At 39.4% G+C, this 27,637-nt stretch overlaps 1 protein-coding gene across 10 annotated transcripts in view; it reads left to right on the top strand.

The window, feature by feature from the left end:
* Nucleotides 1-27,637, top strand: part of PARP4 (poly(ADP-ribose) polymerase family member 4) — a 129,706-nt gene that overhangs the window by 31,354 nt on the left and 70,715 nt on the right. For all 10 annotated transcript variants that reach the window (XM_014839326.3, XM_014839328.3, XM_070520317.1 and 7 more), the window contains 5 exons: nucleotides 4,623-4,806; nucleotides 4,993-5,149; nucleotides 6,681-6,805; nucleotides 24,804-24,935; nucleotides 25,998-26,084. In XM_014839326.3, coding sequence (XP_014694812.1) covers nucleotides 4,623-4,806; nucleotides 4,993-5,149; nucleotides 6,681-6,805; nucleotides 24,804-24,935; nucleotides 25,998-26,084 — 685 coding nt within the window. The remainder of the gene's footprint in view (nucleotides 1-4,622; nucleotides 4,807-4,992; nucleotides 5,150-6,680; nucleotides 6,806-24,803; nucleotides 24,936-25,997; nucleotides 26,085-27,637) is intronic.

Raw genomic sequence — 27,637 nt, forward strand, 5'->3', positions numbered from 1 at the left:
GGAGAGGACATTTAAGATTTTTTTATTAGCCCAATTTCCAAATGCCTCCCCCCTTTCTGATGAGAAACGTTTGCATTTCAAAGAATAGCTCTTAGGTCCTAGAGAAGATGGGGATAGAAAATTTATACCACAAAGGCACAGATTAAATGCAGGACAATTCTGTTTCCAATGTCCTGATCTTTCTAAGCATTTTGAGAGGAATAGGTGAGGTTTGGGGGGGATTGGCAAAAGGGTGAGTAGACTTTGAACTTCTAGAGCTGCACCTTTGGCCCTACAGAGATTTGCGTGACAGATGGTTGTTTCCAGCTCCCCAAAGAGCTGGACTGCAGCCTGAATGATAAAGAGGCTTATCTGCCCTTTCAATTACCTTATGTCTAGTTTGCTGCTTCATTTTTTTTTCCCCCGAGGAAGATTCACTCCAAGCTAACATCCACTACCAGTCTTCGTCTTTCTTTCTTAATCTTCCCACCCCAGCATGGCCACTGACAGATGAGTGGTGTAGGCCTGCACCCGGGAACCGAACCTGGACCCCCAAAGCGGAGCACAGCGAGCTTAAGCATTAGGCCACAGGACGGGCCCTCTAGTTTTCTTCTTTCCTTCTGTGTACATAGTTTTATTTCAGCATAGAGGAGAAGGCCAAAAATAAAATTCCTATCAGGCTCTGAATATCAGTTTCCAATTTGGCCAAATTTCTGATCATAAATTTGTTAAGTTTTTAAAAATATCTTATGTGCTTTCAGCTGGGACCAACAGTAAATATTTTTGTCAGATCAGATAAGTCCATCAATTTTAATTGTAGTTTCCCCGTGGCTGTTTAAGGGAATAACATAGCAGTTTACCAGGGTATCCCTCAGAGTCCCTTCAACTTTGAGAGGGACCCATGTGGGGACCTCCCCTGGAGGTAGTTATGGGGCATTCAAGAAGGATTTGCACAGGATCTTTCAGGGCAATCTCTTTTCCAGTGTCCCAGTTGATCACAATTAAGACATTAATCTTTGGACCAGCATTTTTTCCAAGAGGGTACCCTAGGGAGGGTGCAATGCAGGAGGCCCTGGTGTTATTTTGGGTCTCTGATCTGGGAGCTTTTGTAGCTGTATAGCTATTAACTTGGTGGATTTTTTGTTTTTTTTTTTTTTGGTGAGGAAGATTGGCCCTGAGCTGACATCTATGCCAGTCTTCCTGTATTTTGTATGTGGGATGCCACCACAGCATGGCTTAATGAGTGGTGTGTAGGTCTGCGCCCAGGATCTCAACCTGCAAACCCTGGGCCACCAAAATGGAATGTGCGAACTTAACTTATGCCATTGGGCCGGCCCCACCTTGGTGGATTTTTGTTTACCATCTTGCTCCAAAGTCCTTTGAAAATGCTCGGCTATAGTCATGGTTTCAGTCAGGCCTGTGGCCTCCCTGGGTTTAGGAAATTGTTTGACTATAGCTCTTAATTCAATCATCGACCAAGGGGTGAAGGACACCTGAGGGGGCTCGTCTGCAGCCTCAGGTCGTTTTATTTTTACTCATAATTGTTTAATTGTCTCTTCAGAGTAGAAACACCGTTCAGACACAGAATTATAAAACGTGAGTACTCAGGTGAAAAAGGGCAAGAGGGGACAGTAGGAGTCACGTCCATAGTCACATCCATCCTATCATCTTTAGTTTTACGTACTTTTTGTCTGTTTAATTTTTCATTAGCCTTTTGTAATGAATCTTTTAATGAAACCGTTTTGGAATCTTCTGCATGCCAGTTAAAGTAAACATCTCACTCTGTCTGTTCTACTTGGATCCCTTGGTCTCAAGTGCATGTCTTGAATAAGCGGTTTTATCCAACTGAAATATTCCCCACAATAGCCATTGTAACTCTAGGTTGTTTATAGTAAAATCTTGCCATCTTTCTAGATATCTGCAACTTCCGGGACTATAGTTCTTAATCATAAAACCAGCAGGTGTGCTGGAAGGTGGCATGTTCAGTTTTTTGGATTTAAAGAATCCTGTTTCTTTAGCTAGCTTTTATCCACATAAAACAAGACAAACAAGCCTGGCACCTTAATATATCAGCAGTAACCAACATGTGTTACTGGGTCCTGGCCAGAAGGCGGCCCTTTGTGCACCGTCAGCAGTTCCCATAGAACTTTGGACTGGGGAATAAGAATTGAACCAGCAAACCCCAAGAACTGAGGACTGTGAACTGATTCCAAACGAAAGGGAGAAGTGCAGCTGCCACCAACAGTTTCCAGCATGGAATCTGGGCGCAGAATTAAGGGCTGGGGTTTTCCAATCAAAAATAAGCAGTAACAAGAGATTTTACTGCATCCTGGGAATTGCCATCTGAAAGGAGGGCCAGTTACATGGGGAGCTCAAACACAGCAGAGCTTGAACCGAGAGGAACATACCAGTGGTCCCTAGAAACATTGAGAAGATAGTGAACTCAGAAGGGTCCCTGGGCACCACGCCTGTGTTTGTTGTTGTCCCCAGATGTTGTCGGAAGGTTACTTTGGATCCCACCACTGCCATCAATGTGTTAAAAAACCACAATTAAACTGAGTACATTTGAAGATCGAATTGGAAGATCTAAGTGACTCATGAATGAGGCAGCATCTCATCTGGCAAGCGGAGAGATACCCCGAGGGGTCACACAACCTGGAGGGCTTTTATAATGAGGAGAGGGCAACAAGGAAAAGAAGTCATCAGCAAGGAAAAAATGAGAGTTCATTGGAGGAAAGCAAAAGTTCAGATGACAACAGCTTCTCATTGGCTGAGCTGTGGCATTTTCCATTGGCTGAGCAAGAAAGAAGTCTTCCTTCCTCCTGCTAGAGTAGTAAAGTAGTTGCACTTCCTGTTTGGGGGTGCAAGGTATGTCTCTTCCTGCTGGGGTCAGTAACTGATGCTTCTTCCTGTTGGAGTCTGTAATTGACAAAGAGTGTAGGGCATGAGAGCTCCCTCTACAGGCCTTCCCATCTTCAATATTGGTTGAGCTTTTCTTTATTAATTTTAACACACCCCACATTAATTAAATCAGGATCTCTAGGGGTGAGATTTGGTTATCAATAGATCTTAAGCTTGGTGAGTGATTATAATATGCAGCCTAGATCAAGAATCACTACCCTAGTAGAACTTGGTATACATTGACCAGGAGACATGTATAGCAATGGCTGAGAACACGGTTACTAAAACAGGAAATGATGCACATGTCTCCTGATGGTGGTATGGATTGATAAATTTTGGTGGAGTCCTATATGACCATTTAAACAAGTACACTATAGCTCCTCGTCAAATGGATGAGCCTTAGAAACATAACATGGAACAAACGTAGCTATATGATTCTATATATATGCAGAGTTCAAAAACAAGCAAAACCAAACATTATATTGTTGAGGGACACATACCTATGTGTCAGTACTATAAAAGAAAGAAAAAATAATATACACAAAAATCAAGATAGTGGTTAGATTACGTCTGAGAGGCAGGGAAGGTGATGCCATGAGGGCAACAAAGAAATATTGATGATGTTCTGTTTCTTAAACTATGTGGTATCTATATGGTTGTTTGTCTAATTATTATTCTTGAAACTTGACATTTACAGTACAAATGCTCTTTCCTATGTACAAAATATTTCAAAGTAAAATTTTTTAGATGTTAAAATATTTGTTAGAAATAAATCGGCATTCAGTTGAATTTATCCAACTTGAAATCCGTAGTGACTTTCGACAGAGTGATTTCAGTGAGAAGTATGAATAGAGCCAAATTGCGTGGATTGAGGAGCAATCAGCAAACAAGCAAGGAGAGACAGTCATTGAGCTCTGTGGAAAGTGTGGCAGGAAAGGAAGGAGATGGAGGGAGAAAGCTGAAGGGCCACATGTTAGTTACAGGGAAAGAGGTTATAGCAGGAATGGGAGAAATCGGTTATTAAAAACAGAAGTGTGAGTCTTGGAGGGGCCAGAACAAACGGTCACCAGGCAACACTTCTCCATTTTGGTCTTGATCTTTGATAAAATAGAAGTATGTCCAACAAGTGTGCCTCCTAAAGGTGTCCTAGCCTGTGTTCCTAGTAGCAAAAGTTGCTTTCTTAAAGCTGCTGATTCCTGAAGAAAGTTACAGCAAAACTTCTCCTTTAGATGTCATTTGAAACTTCTGTTTTCCATTTGGATTCGGAAGGCTTTGCGAGAATACAGTGCCTGTCTTCCCCTTTCACTAATTCTTGCTTACTTGGTATTTAATGTCCTTTCTGAACTTTATGGCAGGGAATTAATCTACTTTTTCTTAATTAATATGGTGGGGTTTTTTCCTTCTCTTTCACCACTCTGCTCTTTACTATACCAAAATGTATATTTTAGTAGTTAATAAAGACTAGGGGAAACAGTGGAATTCCTCTCTCCCCAGAAACAAAGTGCTTTGAGCGCTGATTAGCACAACAGAAGGGCAATATATGTGTTCGAAACATTAAGGTTTTAAATAAGTAAGTGAATAATGAAGTTCTAAATTGAATCTTCAGAGATATTTCAGTTCAGTAGAATTTGGAACATTCTACCAGCAAAGTCTTTTAAACAATATATCCTATATATATAATGAAGTGTTATTGCCACGTAACTGTAGATTATAAATACGTACTTATTTCCTTTCACGTGCAGTACAAGTACTAAGTATTCCCACCCAGGAGAGACAGATGGCACCAGACTCTTGGTCATCTGTGAAGTAGCCCTTGGAAAGTGCATGGACTTACACAAGAAGGACTTCTCCTTAGTGGAAGCACCACCGGGTTATGACAGTGTCCACGGGGTTCCAGGAACAGCCACTGTTCCCACGGACTTCGAGGTATTTATGTCAAGAAACAGGCAGAGAGGCTCCTGCTTTTATTAAATATGCTTGATTTAAATAATTGTTGTATCTACCATCTGAACTCGATATTTTCTAAACTAGCAAATGTGAAATTCTGCTTTTGTGAAAACATTTGCCAATAAAGGGCTTTTTTCACTAACTATTCATTTCTGTTTGCTCTAGGATGATGAATTTGTTGTGTATAAAACTAATCAGGTTAAAATGAAATATATTGTTAAATTTTGCATAGCTGGAGATGAAATAAAGGACTTTCATCCTTGTGATAGTACTGAATTAGAGGAACAGAGACCTGAGTTTTCAAATTTCTCAAAGGTTGAAGGTAAGACAGTTTTCTTGAATGCTGTTTTATGTGATATTTATGGAACTCAAATGTTATGTTTTCTTTTTCTTTCTTTTTTTTTTAAAGATTTTATTTTTCCTTTTCCTCTCAAAAACCCCCGGTAGAAAGTTGTGTATTTTTAGCTATGGGTCCTTCTAGTTGTGGCATGTGGGACGCCACCTCAGCATGGCCTGATGAGTGGTGCCATGTCCATGCCCAGGATTCGAACTGCCGAGACCCTGGGCCGCCGAAGCAGAGTGCACGAACTTATCCACTCAGCCACGGGGCTGGCCCCCAAATTTATATTTTCAGTGGAATTTATATGCATGTTTGGTAACTATATCTATGACCTCATACATAAATTTTTACTTCCTTTTTTATTTTGTAAAAATAAAATCCAGGATGATTAAGAGAGGTTAAATGATCTCAAAATTACATATTACTTCATTAACACACTAAAGTTGAGCTTGTCCACCTCAGGAAAGCCAACACTAAAACCCACTGAACCAACTGAAGATGTCAAAGTGCAAAACGTATAATGGGGATTGGTGGAATACACAGAAACTGCAGCTTTAGAGTCAGGAAACTTGGGTTCACGTGTCAACTTGCCACTTACTAGGCTGTGCAAAATTGGACAAACTGCATAAACTTTCTGGGCTTCAGCTTCTTTCCCGTTGGTATAAGATCACTATCTGTATTAAATGAAGGTATTCCAAAATTTGTAATGTGCAGCTTATATATTAGTAGTACTAATATTTTTTAAATAAATATTTTTATATAAAACATATATTTATATGAAAGGATGATAGCTTCTCAGAAAATCACAAGCCCAAACTATTAGAATATTAATTAATAGCATTATAAAAACACATTAACATTTCTAACTGTCGTCAAATTATTTTTTATCAAAAATTTGTGATTTCATATATGAGAAGATGACTCCTCTGTTTTCTCTGGGAGTCATTAAATGAAATGTCTGGTAAAAGAGTGTGTAATTATATATATCTAACTGTATTTTTGTACCACATAGTGCATGTAGCACATGAACATTTTTATAATGCTATACTAAGAATTTGATTCAGTCTCCCTTGGACTGAAGCTCTGAGGAGTCTCATGTTGCTCCAACATGCTTTTGTGGCACAAAAGATAAGAGTGACTGACCAATTCAAAATTACAAGTCAGGGAATGTAGATATCTAGATTCATGCTTAAGCTACGCTTATTTAGATATTCATCAGACCTCTATGTGTTTGTGTGTACGTTTAAATGTATGTCTTTCGAGTAATAGCATTACTTCGAGGAGTCTCTGGATCCAAAAGGCAGGGTATCTGTTGAGAATGGTGCCCCCATTTTTCTCATGTGGGTTCACTTACTTTTGAGAATTGGCTATTGAAAAATCATCAAATGCTATTTGTCCATTTTTCCTAAAATATAATGTGTGAAGGGAAAGGGAAGGAATAAAGATCAAGGTAACAAAAGTAGACAGTGCAGGGATGGTTTTGAAAGCTAACATTATCATTTTAAATACGTAGATTACCAGCTACCAGACAGCAAACCTTTCAGCAACATCAAGTCCGGCCTTCAGGATGCCTCTGGGAATTCAGTTCCTCTTGAAGATGTTCACATCAAGGGGAAAATTATAGACTTTGTAGCCCAGGTATGCTCTTTGTGGTTTTATGATACTTAAACTAAGTGGATGTAAGTCATAAATGAGAATTTGATTATAGTTGCATGAACAAAACAAAACAAGCATTTCTAAAATTCTACATAGCAGGACCTGTTCTAGGCTCCAGGCATAGAGCAATGAACAATACAAAAACTCTGCCCTTGTTGAAAATACATTTTATTGGGGGACTAGGCAATAAACATGATGAATAAATAAGATACAGCCATGCATTGCTTAATGACAGGGACACATTTTAAGAAATATGTCATTAGGCGATTTTGTCATTGTACGAACATCATAGGGTGTACTTACACAAACCTACATGGTATAGCCTACTACACACCTAGGCTACATGGTACTAATCTTATAGGACCACCATCGTGTATGTGGTCTGTCAGTGACTGAAACATTGTTACGTCCTTAACTCTGAGTGAAATGGAAACCTTTAAAAGATGTTTGGCAGAAGAGTGAGTTGATCAGACCCATGTCATGACAGATCACACTAGCCACCCTGTTGAAAACAGTCTACAGTTAGAAACATCTTAGGTCAAGTTCTGTGGAAAACAGACTCTAGATGAAAATTTGTTTTCAGGAAACTTGTTGAGAAGTGCTCTCAGGAGCAACACCTGTAAGAAAGTGAGAGAGACAGGACCTGGCAAAAGGAGATGTTGAACATGACACAGGACTACCAGAGTCCTCAGACGGTCTCTGAAGCTGAGGTTGCCCTTCAGAGACGAGGCTGGGGCTGGGCTTTGTCCTCCCACAGGGACCCATCATTGGACGTGGTTGCCACTGGCGAGGGGTTATAACCTTGAGTAAGGTAGTTCACCTTTGGCCAAAAACAGTGTCTGGGGAGGAACTCAGCAGATGACGCTCTCAGCAGCCTTGGGCCTGAAAGGGACATCTGGGAGCATACCACAGCATCAAATGTAGGTAACTATTGAAATAATTCAATCAAGGATATTGGTGACTTGACCAAAATGTTAGCTGTGGGGGTGGTAAGAAGTGATTGGGTCTGGCAAAAGTTTGAAAGTAGAATCAATAAGTTTTGCTGATGGATATGGAAGATGAGAGATCAGGAGTCAAGGATGACACCAGGTTTTTTGACCTGAGTGACTAGAAGGATTAAATGTGTTTGCAGTTACTGAAACGGGCAAGGCAGTGAGAGGGCAGATTGGGGGACTATCAGGAGGTCCTCTTTGGCCATATAATGTAAGATGCTGATGGCCAGATGGAAAAGCCAAGTAGGCAGTGAGACATTTGACTCTAGAGTTCAGGGAAAAGTTAACTCCAGCTGGGAGTTATAAATTGGAGAGTCACCAGTATTTAGCTACAACTTAAAGTCATGAGACCACATTAGGTCACCAAGAGAATCTGTGTAGAGAGGGAAGGGAAAGCTAACATTTAGAGGATAGGCGGATGAGGCTGAATTAACAAAGGAGACTGAGAGGGAATAGCCAGTGGGATGCACACACAAGGGAAACCAGCTTCTCTGGAAGTTGAACAAAGAGGAAAGAATGGTCAACTCTGTCGAACCCTGCTGATAGATCAAGTAAAATAAAGGCTGAGACTTGACCATTGAATATAGCAATAAAGAGATCATTGGTGACCTTGACAATCACCTTTTTGATGGAGTAGTGAGGGTAAATGGCTAATCAGAGTGAGTTCAAGAGCAAATGAGTTCCAGCGACCCAGCTCTGTGGCCCAGGGGGAAACTCTACAGTCTCACAGAAGCCTCAGTGATAGCCTCTGCACAGCACTAGTAGAGAGCACCCACCTGGAAACCACAAGGCTGGAAGACCCTGGGACAAAAGTAGCATAGCTAGGCAAGCTAACCACAGACTGAGGAAAATGCCCATAGCTTTGCTGTGACCTATAGTGGACAAGCGACATTTTGTGGGCGCCGACAGTGACAGAGCTGCAAATATAAGTGATCCTGCCCCTGGCCGCTGGGAAAGCCCATAACACCACTGCAGACCCTAAGGAGGGAACATGTCTAGGTGGTCTGCAACAGTAGGCACCATCAGTCTGAACCCCCCTGTGATGGCCTCCACAGCTGAAGAGGGAGCCCACAGGATCACTGTGACTGTGAGGAGGGGCCCAGGCCCAGTTAGCAACAGCTGATAGGGTTCCTGGTTGGAGCAGTATAAACAGCGGTCCCCCCACCACACCAGTAGAAACAAGTGGAAGCAGTAACTAAACTCTATCTCTATGCAGAGGCACAAATCTATACCATCAAGCAATATGAAAAAATATATTAAATCTCCAGAACAGAAGGATAATGACAAACACCCAGAAAACAATCCCAAAGACAATGAAATATACAACCTAAATGATGATGACTTCAAAACAGCCATCATTAAAAAACTCAATGAGTTAAAAGAGAATTCATATAGACAACTCAATGAGTTCAGGAGCTATGTCACAAAAGAGTTTGATACGATAAAGAAGAACCAAACAGAAATACTGGAAATGAAGAACACAAGAGAGGAGATTAAGAAAGATCTAGACGCACTGAACAGTAGGGCCGATAATATGGAGGAAAGAATTAGCAATTTGGAAGATAGGAATATAGAAATGCTGCAGGCAGAGGAGGAGAGAGAGCTAAGACTAAAAAGAAATGAAGAAACTCTCCGAGAATTATCTGACGCAATTAGGAGATGCAACCTAAGGATTATAGTATACCAGAAGGAGAAGTGAGGGAGAAGGGGTCAGAAAGCCTGTTCAAAGAAATAATGGCTGAGAACTTCCCAAACCTGGGGAGAGAGATGGAACTTCATGTGACAGAAGCCAATAGATATCCAAACTTTATCAATGCAAGTAGACCAACCCCAAGACATAATAGTAGTGAAGCTAGCAAAAGTCAACGACAAGGAGAGAATACTAAGGGCAGCCAGGCAGAAGAAATTAACCTACAAAGGAACCCCCATCAGGCTTTCAGCAGATTTCTCAGCAGAAACTTTACAGGCTAGAAGAGAGTGGAATGATATATTCAAAAATCTGAAGGACAAAAACCTGCAGCCGAGAATTCTCTACCCAGCAAAAATATCCTTCAAATACGATGGAGAAATAAAAACTTCCCCAGATAAACAAAAATTAAGGGAGTTCATTGCCACCAAACCACCTCTTCAAGAAATGCTCAGGAAAACCCTCATTCCTGAAAAATCAAAAAAAGGAAAGGGACTACAAAACCAAGAGCAAAGGAGATAAGTAGAAGGACAACAACAGAGAGTAGCAGCTCTCCACCAGAACAGACTAAACCATGGTACAAGAAACAAAGGAAATTGAAGAGAACCGGAAAACAAGACATAAAATGGCAGCGGTAGGCCCCCACATATCAATAATCACTCTAAATGTAAATGGATTAAACTCTCCAATCAAAAGACACAGAGTGGCAGGATGGATCAAAGAACAAGACCCAACAATATGCTGCCTCCAGGAAACACACCTCAGCCCCAAAGACAAACACAGACTCAGAGTGAAGGGATGGAAGACAATACTCCAAGCTAATAATGAACAAAAGAAAGCAGGTGTCGCTATACTAATATCAGACAAAGTAGACTTCAAAGCAAAACAGGTAAAGAAAGACAAAGAGGGACAGTATATAATGATAAAAGGGACTCTCCGCCAAGAAGACATAACACTTGTAAATATATACACACCCAACACAGGAGCACCAAAATTTGTAAAGCAACTCTTAACAGAACTAAAAGGAGACATCAACAACAATACTATAATAGTAGGGGACCTCAACACCCCATTAACACCAATGGATAGAACATCCAGACAGAAAATCAACAAGGAAATTATAGAATTAAATGAAAAATTAGACCAGATGGACTTAATAGATATATATAGAACACTTCATCCAAAAACAGCAGGCTACACATTCTTCTCAAGTGCGCATGGAACATTCTCAAGAATAGACCATATTTTGGGAAACAAAGCAAGCTTCAATAAATACAAGACAGTTCAAATAATATCAAGCATCTTTTCTGATCACAATGTTATGAAACTAGAAATCAACTACAAGAATAAAGCAGAGAAAGGTGCAAAAATGTGGAGACTAAACAACACGCTACTGAACAAACAATGGATTATTGAAGAAATTAAAGAACAAATCAAATATTATCTGGAGACAAATGAAAATGAGAACACGTCATACCAAATCATTCGGGATGCAGCAAAAGCAGTCCTAAGAGGGAAATTCATCGCAATACATGCTCACCTCACAAAACAAGAAAAAGCTCACATAAGCAACCTCAAACGACACCTAACAGAATTAGAAAAAGAAGAACAAACAAAGCCCAGAGTCAGTAGAAGGAGGGAAATAATAAAAATAAGAGCAGAAATAAACGATATTGAAACTAAAAAGACAGTAGAAAGGATCAATGAAACAAAGAGTTGGTTCTTTGCAAAAATTAACAAAATCGACAAACCCTTGGCCAGACTCACCAAGAAAAGAAGAGAGAAATCTCAAATAAATAAAGTTAGGAATGAGAGAGGAGAAATCACAACAGATACCAAAGAAATACAAGGGATCATAAGAGAATACTATGAAAAACTATATGCCAACAAATTGAACAACCTAGAAGAAATGGACAAATTCCTGGACTCTTACAACCTCCCCATACTGAACCAGGAAGAAATGGAGAATCTGAATAGGCCAATCACAAGTAAAGAAATAGAAACAGTAATCAAAAACCTCCCCAAAAATAAGAGTCCAGGACCAGACGGCTTCTCTGGAGAATTCTACCAAACATTCAAAGAAGATTTAATACCTATCCTTCTCAAACTATTGCAGAAAATTGAGGAAGATGGAGTACTCCCTAACACATTCTATGAAGCCAGCATCACTCTGATCCCCAAACCTGACAAGGACAACACAAAGAAGGAGAACTACAGGCCGAGATCACTGATGAACGTAGATGCAAAAATCCTCAACAAAATTCTGGCAAACCGAATACAGCAATACATCAAAAAGATTATACACCATGATCAAGTGGGATTTATACCAGGGACACAGGGATGGTTCAATATCCACAAGTCAATCAACGTGATACACTACACTAACAAAATGAGAAATAAAAACCACATGATCATCTCAATAGATGCAGAGAAAGCATTTGACAAGATCCAACACCCATTTATGATAAAAACCCTCAATAAAATGGGTATAGAAGGAAAGTACCTCAACATAATAAAGGCCATATATGACAAACCCATAGCCAACATCATACTCAACAGACAAAAACTGAAAGCCATCCCTCTGAGGACAGGAACAAGACAAGGGTGCCCACTTTCACCAATCCTATTCAACATAGTACTGGAGGTGTTGGCCAGAGCAATTCAACAGGAAAAGGAAATAAAAGGAATCCAAACAGGCAATGAAGAAGTAAAACTCTTGCTGTTTGCAGACAACATGATCTTATGTATACAAAACCCCAAAGAATCCATGGGAAAACTATTAGAAACAATCAACAGCTACAGCAAAGTTGCAGGGTATAAAATCAACATACATAAATCAGTAGCATTTCTATACACTAACAATGAACCAACAGAAAAAGAACTCAAGAGCTCATTCCCATTCACAATCGCAATGAAAAGAATAAAATACCTTGGGATAAATTTAACCAAGGAAGTGAAAGATTTATACAATGAAAACTACAAGACTTTCTTGAAAGAAATTGATGACGACATAAAGAGATGGAAAGACATTCCATGCACATGGATTGGAAGAATAAACATAGTTAAAATGTCCATACTACCTAACGCAATCTACAGATTCAATGCTATCCCAATCAGAATCCCAAGGACATTCTTTACAGAAATTGAACAAAGAATCCTAAAATTCATATGGGGCAACAAAAGACCACGAATTGCTAAAGCAATCCTGAGTAAGAAAAACAAAGCCGGAGGAATCACAATCCCCGATTTCAAAACATACTACAAAGCTGCAGTCATCAAAACAGCATGGTACTGGTACAAGAACAGGTGCACAGATCAGTGGAACAGAATTGAAAGCCCAGAGATAAAACCACACATCTATGGACAGCTTATCTTTGACAAAGGAGCTGAGGGCACACAATGGAGAAAAGAAAGTCTCTTCAACAAATGGTGCTGGGAAAACTGGACAGCCACATGTAAAAGAATGAAAATTGACCATTCTTTTTCACCATTCACAAAAATAAACTCAAAATGCATTAAAGACCTAAAGATTAGGCCTGAAACAATAAGTCTTCTAGAAGAGAATATAGGCAGTACACTCTTTGACATCAGTTTCAAAAGAATCTTTTCGGACACTATAACTCCTCAGATGAGGGAAACAATAGAAAGAATAAACAAATGGGACTTCATCAGACTAAAGAGTTTCTTCAAGGCAAGGGAAAACAGGATTGAAACAAAAAAACAGCCCACTAATTGGGAAAAAATATTTACAAGCTACATATCCGACAAAGGATTAATATCCATAATATACAAAGAACTCACACAGCTTAACAACAAAAAAAACAAACAACCCGATCAAAAAATGGGCAGAGGACATGAACAAACATTTCTCCAAAGAAGATATAAGTATGGCCAATAGACACATGAAAAGATGTTCATCATCAGTAATCATCAGGGAAATGGAAATCAAAACTACACTAAGATATCAGCTTACACCCGTTAGATTGGCAAAAATATCCAAAACCAAAAGTGACAAATGTTGGAGAGGTTGTGGAGAAAAAGGAACCCTCATACACAGTTGGTGGAAATGCAAACTGGTGCAGCCACTATGGAAAACAGTATGGAGATTTCTCAAAAAGTTAAAAATAGAAATACCCTATGACCCAGCTATCCCACTACTGGGTATCTATCCTAAGAACCTGAAATCAGCAATTCCAAGAATCCCATGCACCCCTATGTTCATCGCAGCATTATTTACAATAGCCAAGACGTGGAACCAACCTAAATGCCCAGAAACTGATGACTAGATAAAGAAGATATGGTATATATACACAATGGAATACTACTCAGCCATAAAAAGGACCAAATTTTTCCATTTGCATCAACATGGATGGACCTTGAGGGTATTATGTTGAGCGAAATAAGCCAGACAGAGAAAGACGAACTCTGTATTACCCCACTTATAGGTGGAAGTTAACGCATAGACATGAAGAACTGATCGGTGGTTACCAGGGAAAAGAGGGGGTGGGGGGAGGGCACAAAGGGTGAAGTGGTGTACCCACAACATTACTAACAATAATGTACAACTGAAATCTCACAAGGTTGTAATCTATCATAATCTTAATAAAAAAAAATTTTTTTTAATTAAAAAAAAATTAAAAAATAAAAAATGAAAAGAGAGAATGGAAGGAAAGAGTTTGGAGACAGAGGAGAGAAAATGGGACAGTAGCTGAAGAGAAATAGGGTCAGAGTGTTTTCTTTTTTCTTTTGAGATGTGAGAAATCATAACATATATGTGAGCCAGTGCAAGAGAGAAAAACTGATGATCCAGTAAAGAGAGTACAATATGTGTGTGTGTTCACACCACCAAGCAGTTAACTCAGTTCTGACACTATCTACCTGGAGATAGCATCAAATCCTGCAGGTTCAGGGCTCAGTCCCACAAGACTGCTCTACTCCTCACCACTTCAGATGCTAGGCACAGGTCCCAGGCTGTTACCTGTGCTTCTGACTGACTGGCTATAGATCAGAGGTTCCAACAGCCCCCTTCTTGGGTTTGACTAATTTGCTAGAGTGACTCACAGAACTCAGAGAAACATTTTACTTACTAGATCACTGGTTTATTCTAAAAGAATATAACTCAGGAACAACCGGTTGGGAGAGATGCACAGGGCAGTGGATGTGGGAAGGGATGCAGAGCTTCCATGCTATCTGGGCATGCCACTCTCCCCCATATCTTCATGTGTTCACCAGCCTGGAAGCTCTCTGAATCCTGTCCTTTTGGGTTTTTATGGAGGCTTCATTACGTTGGCATGTTTGATTAAATCATTGGTCACTGGTGATTGAGCTCAATGTCCAACCCTTCTCCCCTCCCCTGAGGTCAGAGGATGGGGCTGGAAGTTCCAACCCCTCTAGTCACTTTGTTGATTCTCCTGGCAACAAGCCCCCATCCTTAGGTGCTTTCCAAAAATCACCTCATTAACATAAACTCAGGTATCGTGGAAAGAGAATATTGAAAGACGCCTACGTTGTTCTTATCACTTAGGACATTCCAAGGGTTTTAGGAGCTCTCGTGCCAGAAATGGATTCTAAGACCAAATATATATTTCCTATTATAAATCACAATATCACAGGGGGGATTTGCTGGAGATGGATCTTTTTGTAGGTGGGAGAGGATGGGAGCCAATCCTTAGGTGCAGTGCTTGGCCCCAGCCAGAAGCTTGCAGCTAGTTCATCCATGGTCACGAGATGGAAGGTGGAGGTCATGGGCACACATTCGGGTAGGTGGCCAGATGTGGTGAAGCTTGGAAAGTTCTCAGTATTCTAAAACTGAATTTGTTTTCTAAGATTTGACCTCATCGTTGGCTTCTAACACTAAAGGTTGCTTTCAATAACCATAAAGTCATCTTAGGAAAGTAAGATTGTGATATTCCTATCCCTTCAGTGGGAAATCACCTTAAGCTGGGAAGATGGGATGGGATGGGGTGGGAAAGAGCATGCTACCTGTAGACACAAATAACCAGTAGCCATTCTATGGATAAGAGAGATAAGGTGAATTTTATTTGAGCCAACCTGAGGATTATAACCTGGGAGAGAAGCCTTCACAAAGGAAGTAAGTGCTCCAGAGAAGCATGGTTTTCAGTACAGTTTTACACCTTTTTAGAACAAAGAACATAGATCAGACATACTCAGGATACATATTCATCTAAGTTTCAAAGAGGTATTCAGTTGCAAATTAGCAGGTTAACATGACCTGATGTCCAGGAAAGGAAACTTACCTTCAGGAGTACTGATACCAGCATTCCCGGTACTGGCACCGATACTGGTGTTGTAAGAAAGAAAATATGCCTCCTTATCATCAAAGAGTGCATTCTTTGACCTTGAGATAATGTTTAATGCATTCTTTACTTTAGTGGTTAAAGCAGATGTACAATGTATGTTTGATAGGCCATAAATCAGGCTTCCTTAGTTCAAGCTGAATAAGGTTTAATCCAGAATAGCCATCCCATATACCTCAGTATATGAAAATTTCTTATAATTTTCTCCATTTGATCGATAATCTTTCAGTAGAAAGCATTGACGGTCAAAATATTGTCCCTTGGTGCCAGGGTAGTTGCTGCCTGCTCTGGGTCCGTCATGTCCCTGGGTGCTAGGTTTTTATTTCATTGATTTGCTCAGTTATCCACATTGTGGGGGCAATAGATGGATATAATGGATAAGCAGAGAGGTATATATAGACAGGGGAAGCATTTCATAGGTCATATAATTTGTCAGTTATTTTTAGATTGTCACACAAACATTGTACATGTGCTTTTACCTGACTTCTTATGATTACATTGTTTATAACAATTATAGAACAGATATAGTAACAATGGTAATAAATTTATTCTCATTCTGGTTTCGAGGTATTTGTCTTGGTCAAAGTCGGGCGTTAGAAACAGGAGTTGAAATCCACTCAGGCTGAGGAGCCTTTTTAAGTGTGGATCCATGAGTCTATGCCCTTTAATTTTGCAGTGCATGGATTGGTTAAAAGTACCTGATATGGTCCTTTCCAATGGTGCTGCAAACAGTCTTTTATTTGATGCCTCTTCCAGTAAACAAAATTTCCAGGTTGTAGTCCATGATCCTTAAGGTCTTCATCTCCTGGGAGCTCGCTGTGAAAGGAATCAGCTACCAACCGTTCATTTCTTTTAAGGTGCCTTAATAAGATCTTGACAATAATGTAATGTATCTCCCTTGGGCACAGTTGGTTCATACATTTCCTCATCTAATTCCATAGACCGTCCTGTTATTATCTGTAAAGTAGACAGCCGATGTTTACCAAACAGTGTAGATCTAAGATTGAGAAGTACTAGTGGAAGAGCTTTTGGCCATGAGAGATTAAATGCTTCTGAAAGCTTTGCCAATTGAGTTTTGATAGTGACATTCCTTCTTTTCACTAATCCTGAGGACTGGGGATGGTAAGCACAGTGAAAGTGCTGCCTTACTGGCCAGTGTCACAGAAAGATTTAATTACTGGTCCAGTGAAATGAGTTCCCCAGCCACTTTGTAACTTGGTAGGAATCCACCAAACAGGAATTATCCTTTCCAATAACAATTTACCTACTGTTAAAAGCCATTGCTCTTCTGCAAGGAAAGGCCTCAACCCAATGTGAAAACATATGAATCATTACTAAGATATATTTGAACAAAGGCCAGCTGCCAGACCCTAAAGGGTCCCTTAGGAAGGGAAAAGTGACCTTGTGACTCAGGAAGTGGTTTCCCAAGATTATATTTAGGGCATATGGCATAACAAGCATATGCTTTATGAGCTGCTGTGGGAGAAAGCTTTCTAAAATATTGTTTTCCCCCTAAAATCATCTCTTCAGGTGCCCAGTGAGTTAAAGGATGTGCATGTTGAAGTAACAGCAATTGCACTCCACCCGGCACTATAGGGTTTTTTTTCTAATCAGGTCCAAACCATGTTTGTGTGGTGAAGTCCCCCTTTTTGTGGCCGTATTTGTTTCTGTTTTGTGGTGATTCCCTGAGCCTGTTGAAGGAAATCTTTCACTGGGTTAGCAGGGTTAACAGAGAGCAGTGGGCATTCTCAAGGCTGGACAAAATGAGTAGTTAAAGCTGCCTGCTTGGCAGCAGCATCAGCAAAACAGTCAGATTTGGAATGCCCTAGTATTTTAATAATTGCTAATTATTTTGGTAGTTGTATAGCATTTAACAATTCTGCAGCCTGTTTCCCATTTTTTTGTAGGTTGTCCTGCAGAGATTAAGAACCCTCATTGTTTCCATAGCATTCCAAAGTTGTGTGCCACTCCAAAGGCATAGCAATTGTCAGTATAAACTTAGCTATCTGATCCTTAGCCAGTTGACAAGCTTGAGTTAAGGCAATTAATTTGGCCTGCTGTGCTGATTTTATTCCTGGGAAATAAGAGCTTTCAATTATGTCTACTGTGTATGTTATTGCATATCCAGCCTGGTAATGTCCCTGCTCATCTTTAAATAGGACCCATCTGTAAACTACATTAGATCAGCATTAGCAGTAGGAGTCTCTTGTAACAGGTCACTTCTAGGGATAAGAAGGTACCCTGTTAATAAAATGCAGTAGTGATCGTTTTCCTCCTGTGGTGCTGCAAGCAGGGTCCATTCAATCAAATCAGACTGGTCAGACTTAAGTGATATATACAAAGGTTGAGCAACGAGTGAAAAGTTAGGCACCCCATTCCTGCAGTATCCGGTCTCAGTCCTAGAAATCCCCTCAATTGTTCTTTTGTTAGCGGTTTTATGAAGCTGTCAGTTTCTCCATTAGAGTTCTGTAATAAGTTCATCAGAAATGTGTATGGTGAAGTAAATATCAGAGTCTTTGCCATGAATTTCTCTTAAGATGAAACATATTTGTAAAAGCATATGAGTAAAACAATAGCTATCTATAAATGACAAAAGACTTAACATTATAATGCAATTGAAAAGGAAATTTGGTTATAACATTTTAAGATAATAACTAGAGTTACACCAGGACATATCAGATTTTCAGGAATTTTATATAATTTTTAGGACACTTATATAAATAACATTTATCCACACAATATAACCTAAGAAGGTTTATCATCATTCACTTGAAAATGCTTCCCATGCTATTTAATATACCAAATAAACCTAATTAGTTTAGTATCTCCTCCTTATAGGAAGAGAAAACAAATCCTTTGAGAAGTCCCAGGGTCCTGCTGGAAATTCTCAAAGTTACTTTTAGGTCAAAAGAAAGACTTTATTTAGGATTTGAATTTTGGTGGTTTGTCAAAAATATCAGAAGGTTTTAAAACACTTGGTCACATGGCATCATAGGTCACTGTGAAACAACAGAAGATGTTAAAAGGCAATCATAGAGAGTTAAAAAGTTTTCAAAAAACCTTAGCTCTGTTAACAGAGATACTTCAGCTTTTTGAACATAGGAAATTATTTTGACAAAACATAACATCCTTGCCTTTTAGGTAAGCTTACTCAAAGGTGAAGGGAAAACCTTTCATAAGCAGACTAGAAGTCCAGGAAAATTATCCTTTAACAGAGAGAGAACCAAATTCTAATTTTTATACCAGCTTACTTTTGTTATTAAAATTCTTCACTTAATTAAATTTATTTTAATCTTAGCCAACTTGACCATGCACAAAATTCTTTCCTCAAGCTTCTTTCACAAACCTTCTATAACTTTCTTTTTTTTGTGTTCAGAATTTGTCCCATGTCTCCCCTCCTTCTAGTACTTTAGGACAAATTTACCTTTCTTAACAAAACAAACAAATAAAAACCTCCAAGCATACATCTTCTTTTTCTTGTATACAGAGTTGTCTTCCTTATTCTTTTCCATTAGCATCCTGTGTATTGGAAGGCTCACAAATACTGTCTAGAAACATATGCTTCTTAAGAGAAAATTTCTCAGCGTTGCACAAAACGTTTAATACTGAATATTTTCCTAGATCACACGATCCTGAAATTCATTTGGGTTAATTTGTTTTTTTTATTTAGAAGTAATTTATGTAAGCACTTACTTTAAGCTAGTTGGATAGAGCTCTCTTATAAACTAGTCTTAATAATACCATCTGGAGGTAGAAAAATGTCACATATTTGTAATGTACATATATAGACACATATAAATGCACAGATAGATGCAAAGATTTTATAACCTCTGTTTTTAAAATTTTCCTTAGATTTTTGGGCAGGGGTGCTTCCATAGCAGTTCGCATCTTAAAAAGCTTCTTTTCCCCTTTTTTTCTTCAGTCTTAGGAATCTGGGATGGTCTAGATGATAGCTCCGAAGAGGTTACAAGTTTTTGAGATAAACAGGGGAGGTTAGTTACTTAGCAAAGGACTGACATGCACATCCAATTACATTATCCGTAATTTGCTTCTTTCTCTCTGGGTACATAGTTTTATCTTAACTTAGGGAAGAAGGCCTAAAAAAATATTCCTATCAGGCTTTGAATATCAGCTTCCAATTTGGCCAAATTTCTGATCATAAGTTGCTAAATCCTTTCAAATATCTTGTCAGGTTTCAGCTGACACAAATAGTAACTCTTCCTGGCAGCATTAAACAACTCCATTAATTTTTTTTTTAAAGATTGGCACCTGAGCTAACATCTGTTGCCAATCTTTTCTTTTTCTTCTGCTTCTCCCCAAAGCCCCCCAGTACATAGTTGTATATTCTAGTTGTAGGTCCTTCTAGCTGTGGCATGTGGGATGCCACCTCAGCATGGCCTGATGAGTGGTGTCACATCCATGCCCAAGATCCAAACCGGCAAAACCCCGGGCCACCAAAGTGGAGTTCACGAACTCAACCTCTCCTCCACGGGGTGACCCAAACTCCATTAAGTTTTAATTTTACTTGCCCCGTGACTGTTTAAGGGAATAATGTAGCAATTTCCAAAAAAATCTCTCAGGGTCTTGTTAACTCTGGGAGGGGCTCCTATTCAACCCTCCTTCAAAGGTAGATTATGGGGGTGTCTGTAAAACTATAACTTAATTTTTTATTAGCTTTTTGCAACAAAACTTTCAATAAGGTTATTTTGGAATTTTGAAGCTTTTGCTTTTAAGTATACTTCTTAAATGATCCTCTCTAATTGGAATGTTCCTTCTAATGGCCAGTGTAACTACCCTGAGGCTGGTGGCAGTTTGATAGGACCCTAGCCACCGATGGAGTTCAACCCGCATTTCTGTCTGACTGTAAATGGGGTGTGGCTGCATTTTTGTCTGACCATATTTTGGGGTCCTGAACCTAACGATTATCAAGCCAAACTCTCAGGACATGAAACAAGCTTAGTGGGATTTTGCTGTTCTTCATAAATATTTACAGCTTCCCGAACCTTTAGTTTTGGAGCAGTTGTGCTGGAAGGTGACCCACTTGACTCTTTAGAGATTAAAGATTGCATTTAATATGTCTGTTCTGAGGCTCTTAAATCTAGTGCACAAAAAGACAAGTTTTGGAAACTCAAAGGAGCCCCAAAATGGCTATTGTAATTTTAAATTATCCTGGGTTATCTTGATTCAAAGATCCAGCCATTTAGGGTTATCCCCATTTTCTTAGCACTTGCAGGTATCAGCTCCATACATATTGTACCTGAAGCCAGCCAGAGTTCTAGGGGAGGCTGCCCATTCAGGAACTGGTCGGCTTTTACTATAAAGTCTGAACAATTTCTGAGGGCAGTGTAGTGGTCAGAAGTATGCTGCTTGTGAGTGCCACTTCTTGTAAGGCCATGAACACTCTCACGTGTCTCAGTTTCTCCCACCAAAGGTCTAAAACTACCATGGGGACTCGGAGCACTAAATGACCAATCCTCATTTGCTCAGCCCTGGGTATCGTGATGGAATTCCCTGTGAGACCGCTGCACGTCATGAGGCTCAGCCTCAGACACTCTCACTAGGTTCTCAGTCGCCTGAGAACACCTTATGGCTGGAAAGAGCTGTGTCTTTTCTCTTCAGAGCTGAACAAGTTGTCTCTCATTTTGCTATTAAACAGTTTGTTCAGACTTTGTAGACACAATTCTTTCCAATTTAAAGCCAAAGTAAAAAGGTCAGCCTGCACATTCACTCCAAAGTTCCTCCTAAGCTCCCCTGGCCTAGGAATTCCCCCTAGGTTCCTCTTACCTAGGATGTGTACTGGTGCCCTCTTAGGACGCCTAGTCTTATGACTTCAACAGCTCAAGCGAAGGTCAGGATCTGTGACCCAGGTGCCTGAAGAGTACAGTGAAGTTGGGGGGCCCACTCGGCCCGTGCTGGTCCCAAGTGTCAGTTCAAAGTAGATTCCAGGTGGTCTCAGTAAGTTCCTCTGAAATCCTACTGAGTACACCAAGAAATGTCAGTGCAAATAACCAATAACTGTTCTATAGATAAGAGAGAGAAGGTGAATTTTATTTAAGCCAAGTTGAGGATTATAATAACCTAGGAGAGAAGCCTTAACAAAGGAAGAAATTACTCCAGAGAAGCATGGTTTTCAGGAAAGTTTTATACCTTTTTAGAACAAAGAACATACGTATTCATCCTGAATATGTATTCAAGATACATATTCATCAAAGTTTCAGAGATGTTTAGTCACAGATTAGCAGGTCAACATGACCCTAATGTTGGGGAAAGGAAGCTTATCTTCAGGAGGACTGATAGTGGCATTACCCATACTGGGGTTGTAGGAAAGAAAATATGCATTCTTTGACTTTGGGATAATGGTTAATGCATTCTTTGCTTTAATGGTTAAAGCAGATGTACAGTGTATGTTTGATAGGCCATAAATCAGGTTGCTTTAGTTTAAGCTAAATCAGGTTTAATTCAGAATAGCTACACCATATACCTCAGTATGTAAAAATTTCTTATCACACTCATGGTATTTATACAAATTTGGATGTATCTGACCACTACCCCCGGGTCCAATCTGATCCGTACTCACATCCCTGAAGTACCTTAGGGGAACATCATAGACTTTGGGAAGACCCAGATGTTGACGCATGGGAGATGATGTACATATGCTAATCTTTTTGGAGCTATTTAGGAGCTGTGACCACAGTGGTTACCACTTCCTATGAATCAGGTCCTAGGTTGAGTTTTTCATGTGCTGTATTTAATTCTCCCCAAAATTCTATGAAGTAAGTGCTATGATTATGCCCATTGTTTAGATGAGGAAGCTGATGCTCAGAGACATTAAACAGTATGATAAAGCACAAATTTGGGCTCAGATCATTCTTATTGTAGAGTCCAGGTTCCTAAGTAACCACCGGCCTGTAGTGCAGTGTGGTATGGATTGTATAAAGCAAAGGATTTGGAGTTTGAAAGGCTTAGCTTTGAATCCTTGCTAATTCCTTTCTAGCTCTGTTAGCTTTGGGGAGTTATTTAACCTTTTTGTGTCTCAGTTTCCTCATCTGTAAAATAGAAATAATAGCATCTGCCCACAGTGTTCCAACTATTAGGTATATTGAATGTACAGGACCCAGGATATTTTCTCATCCAGTGGATGTGAACAGACGATGGCTGTGTTCAAGGAGAGGCGTGTGTCCTCTGTATGTCACTTTGCATTAGGCCATTTTCACCATTTGATATGTCAAACCTGATGAGGCTTTTTCAGTGGGGAAGTTTATCCACAAACTAAGTCGTGATTTAGCAGTGAATTTTGCACTAATTTGTGATTAGCCTGCTGGCCTGTGGATTGACCTGAGTGTCCAAGTGGAGGCCCCGCAGCAGGGAATTTGTATGTTCTTGGCTCACACGTTTCACACGTTTCACTGTTCTTGGAATGAGTTTAATGGTTTTAGTTTAACAGCTAAACTAAAATAATGGTTTTGTTTGAAGGAGAAAAATTAGGATGTCAAAAATTTGTACAGTGTATTCTCTTCTAAATCCGAGTAAAAGTACTTTTATCATCATCTAAAATTTCTTACTTTCCGAGTGCCCAGTCATACAATGTGGTGTGCAAAGAGAATGAAGCTGACATAGGCCTGACCTCTGGGAACTCATGTGCAAAGACAGACCTGCGAAGTACATGTAGGCAGGACATGGACAGAGTAGGATGAAGACATTAGCCTGAACCAAAATACAATTAAGTGATGATCCTACTCATCAGTTGCAAGTTGAGCCTATGTGCCTTTGAGGGGTTTGGTAAAACTGTGGATATCTAAGAGAGGAAGGGAGGGAGTTCCGTGCACGAGGAAAGTGTGTGACATCTCCCAGCCAGTAATCTGCTTGGCTCCAAACCCACTTCTCCTCTGCCAGATGCTGTCTCCGACCTTCTAGAGTTTCCAGACACCCAGGAAACTCTAGGATTTGAGCCTATGGGATCATCTTGGGCCAGGGCCAGTCCCCTGTTCCAGGGGAACTGCCTGGCGAATGGGTAGCCACCAGTCAGCAAGGCCTTCATTTACAGAATTACAAGAGATTGGGTCTCCTGGAGGGTACTGACCAGGTGATTTGGGGACACGCAAATTGTTCAAATAGACAGATGCCCCTTAAAAATTTTTATCTGGTGCCTCACAGACCCTGGGGGCAGCCAGCTTACAGTAAATTCAGTTGTGAGCAGCTTTTTGGAATTTGGTTTGCTTTTTTTAAAATTTTCACTTCAATCTCTTCTCAGAGATTATTGATTACAAATGATTAAATATTTTTGCCTTATTATGGCTGTGTAATAATTTTGGTTAAGTAATAATTATGGTAAAATTTTTCTATTTATTACACATCTGTTTGTTTTTTTAAAAAATCTTTCAAGTATTTAAAGACTCCAGCCTTTTTCTGAGCCAGGGAGTGATATGATACACATGGTCCATTTAGAAAATTTAATCTGATAACAATAGAGACAGCAGATAGCCATGGGAAAGATGTGATTCAGGAGTCAGCCAGACAGTAAGAGATGAGGATGATGAGAAAGCTGCCAGAGGGCTGTGTACAAAGAGCTAAATGAGGAAATGCCAAGACCTGAAAGCAGACCAGATAGAAGAACTTTTCTGGAATAGTCTCTGAGCCCACATGCCCATGTGACACCAAGGCCCACACATAAAAGGGGCTGTTTTCTCAACATCTTAATGAAAGCTGATGCTTCTGTTAAGCCAGTATTTGTAATACTTCTACTGACTTTTATTCCAGCCAGGTATGTAGGAACTGTCTAAACATGCATTTTATCCTGTGACGTGGACTCTACATGGCAATGACAGGCTGCTCTAACTCCTGAAGCTAGGGCTGGGAATTTGAGGGACAAGATAAAAATTCAAGGAATTTAAAGAAAATATGCGTAATAGTTTTCATTAATAGTTGTTCCTGCAAGTGTTGTCCCATATGGTTTCATCTAATAAATGGATTTTATTCTCCTTCAGGTCATTGTTTTCCAGACATACACAAATCAAAATCCTGTGCCCATTGAGGCAAAATACGTTTTTCCTTTGGATGATAAGGCAGCTGTGTGTGGTTTTGAAGCATTCATCAATGGGAAACACATAGTAGGAGAGGTAAGGGGAGAAAATGCATTGTGACTGCTCTTTCGTTTCAAAATCAGTTTCCCAATTACCCAAAGCTTCATTATCTGAGTCTCCAAGCTAGAAAGTTGAGTAGCAGCCTTATTATAAAGCAAAAATATTCTTTTTTATTGTGAAGAAGATTGTCCCTAAGCTAACATCTGTTGCCAATCTTCCTCTTTTTGCTTAAGGAAGATTGTTGCTGAGCTAACATCTGTGCCAGTCTTCCTCTGTTTTACGTGGGATGCCGCCACAGTGTGGCTTGATGAGTGGTGCTAGGTTTGCACCCAGGGTCCCAAACTGCGAACCCTGGGCCACCGAAGCAGACCGCATGAACTTAACCAGTGTGCCACCGGGCTGGCCCCGCCTGAAATATTCTTTGAAGAACCAAGCACTTATACAATTAGCCTCCACTCAAACATCCCTCCCTGATTGACTGGTTTCTCTCCCTACCTGTCCAGCTTTCATTGGTCAGTGACTTGCAAATTCTTTGCCTAGGCACATTAAAAAGGAGTGATTTCAGTGTCAAAAGTTTAACAGAGGCACACTGGAAAATCAGTGAGGCTCTTATATATTTTTGCAAAAATTGATTGACTCTCTGTACCCTGCTGTAAAAGTCAAACTGAAATGAAGGCTATTCTTGTAACTTTTTAGGAAAAATTGTACCAAAAGAAATAACAGTTGATTCATTCTTTGTTTATTCTAAGGAATTGGCTAACCCACAGTTGCAATAATAATTCACATTTTATTAAATTTGAGATAAACTTAATTTATTAATTTTTTGTTCAACATATAAGTCCCAATCAAACTTTCTTTTCTCTTTTGACTCTGAAATATTTTAGTCCCAACTTAAAAAGAAGTCTCTTTAGTTGGTCTTTTCTGGTTCAGATTCTTATTAGATAAGTACATTTTGGTGATCACTTTATATGTTTTCATTCATCTTAGACTCTTAGTTTTCTGTTTTTGCCTAGGTTTTAAGAAACATTGATGGTTTTCCTTATTAAAGTCTGAAATCACTATTCATATTATGACTGGTATAAAAATAATATTTTCCAGATTGAGGAGAAGGAAAAAGCCCACCGAGAATACCGAGCTGCAATCAGTCAAGGCCACGGCGCTTACTTGATGGATCAGGATGCACCCGTAGGTTTGCTGCTCATCCATTGGTCTGGTGCACTTACTAGAAAGGGAGAAAGAGTTGGAAAATGATGTAAAATATGAAATTCATACCAGAAACTAGGATAATTTATGCTATTTTAGGCCCTAGAGTTTCACTTGCTGTTAGCAATGGGAAGTCAAGCTGGTCAGACCCATTTGACTAATCTAAATAAAGAAGGAAATGGCCTCAATGTTGCCAAACAAATAAGAAGAGCTATTTCTGTCATTGAGAACTGAGTTTCCCAGAAGTGACAACAAAAGGAAAACATTCGGGATACATAATTTTCATCTTCTGCTCAAGGACTAATATATTTACATTTTCCTAGAGCTAAGCTTGCCTAACAATTTGTCCAATTGTCACCAAATCATAGCCCAGGGAGGGTTTTCTCTAGGGTCCTAAGATAGGTCCAGGTTCTTTCCTTTCTGATTATTTGCCTTCATAGGGATAGAAGGTGGAGAATATGGAAGAAGGAACAACTATCCTGTCCACTGGATTTCTTTTCTTAAATATAAGATGTTTTAAATGTGCCTCTGGTGCCTTTGGTGTACGCCAGATTCCATTCAGTCACTTTCTAACAGTATCTCTAGTGTTTTAGTTGTTTTTAAAGACAGGCCATGTGCTTCAGATATCTCTCTGAGGATGACACGTTGACATAGTAGTGTGAAAATTTGATGTTTGGAGGGGGAATTATTAAATACTAACATAGATTTAAGGGATAGATTATTACTTTTGACATCTAAGGTATCCATTTGCAGGATGGGAATAAGCAAGAAAGAGGTCATTGTTAAATAGTTAATAACGCCACCCCCCAGCCAAAGCGCGTGTGTAAAAGCCTGGCGTTCACTTCACAGGCTGCCACTTACCAGGGTGGGGTTATTGTCGTAAATGACTTGGCATGCGCGTTTCCTCCTTGATGCTAACATAGTTCCCTAGAAGCATGGTCCGCAGGAAAACAGACTTCACAAAAGATATTACCTATGGGTAAAGTCTGGTCAGAACCATTGCTAACCAGAGCCTTTGGGTCTCCTAGAATGTATTTTGCCATCCAGTGACTATGCTGTTCTTATACTATGATATTTGATGTTAATAATATAACATATAGTAATCATATAATAATTATTATACAGTAATATGTAAATAATGTTAATATAATATATAAAAATATAGAATTAAATATAGAATAAATACTATAATTGTATGTAATTATTGTATAATAAATATAATTATATCAGTATTATATGTTATATATGTATTATTGCATGTTTATATATTATGTAAATACGTATTATCTGTTTGTTAGTCTTCTGATAGTTGGGAACATTATACTTATATATAGCATATATATACATCATGTGTAATATATGTGATAATGTAAAAATAGTAACATATTTTATGTTATATATATTACATATGTATATAACGTCCCTGACTGTCAGAAGACTAGCCGGTTGGCTTTAGACACCCAGGGCATTGAGTGTTGTGTGGGGATACTTAAGATGACAAACATCATATCAGAAGCGTGGGTAAAGTTGGCAGA

This window comes from Equus asinus, chromosome 11 (assembly GCF_041296235.1).
Source record: "Equus asinus isolate D_3611 breed Donkey chromosome 11, EquAss-T2T_v2, whole genome shotgun sequence".
Classification (NCBI taxonomy): Eukaryota; Metazoa; Chordata; class Mammalia; order Perissodactyla; family Equidae; genus Equus; species Equus asinus.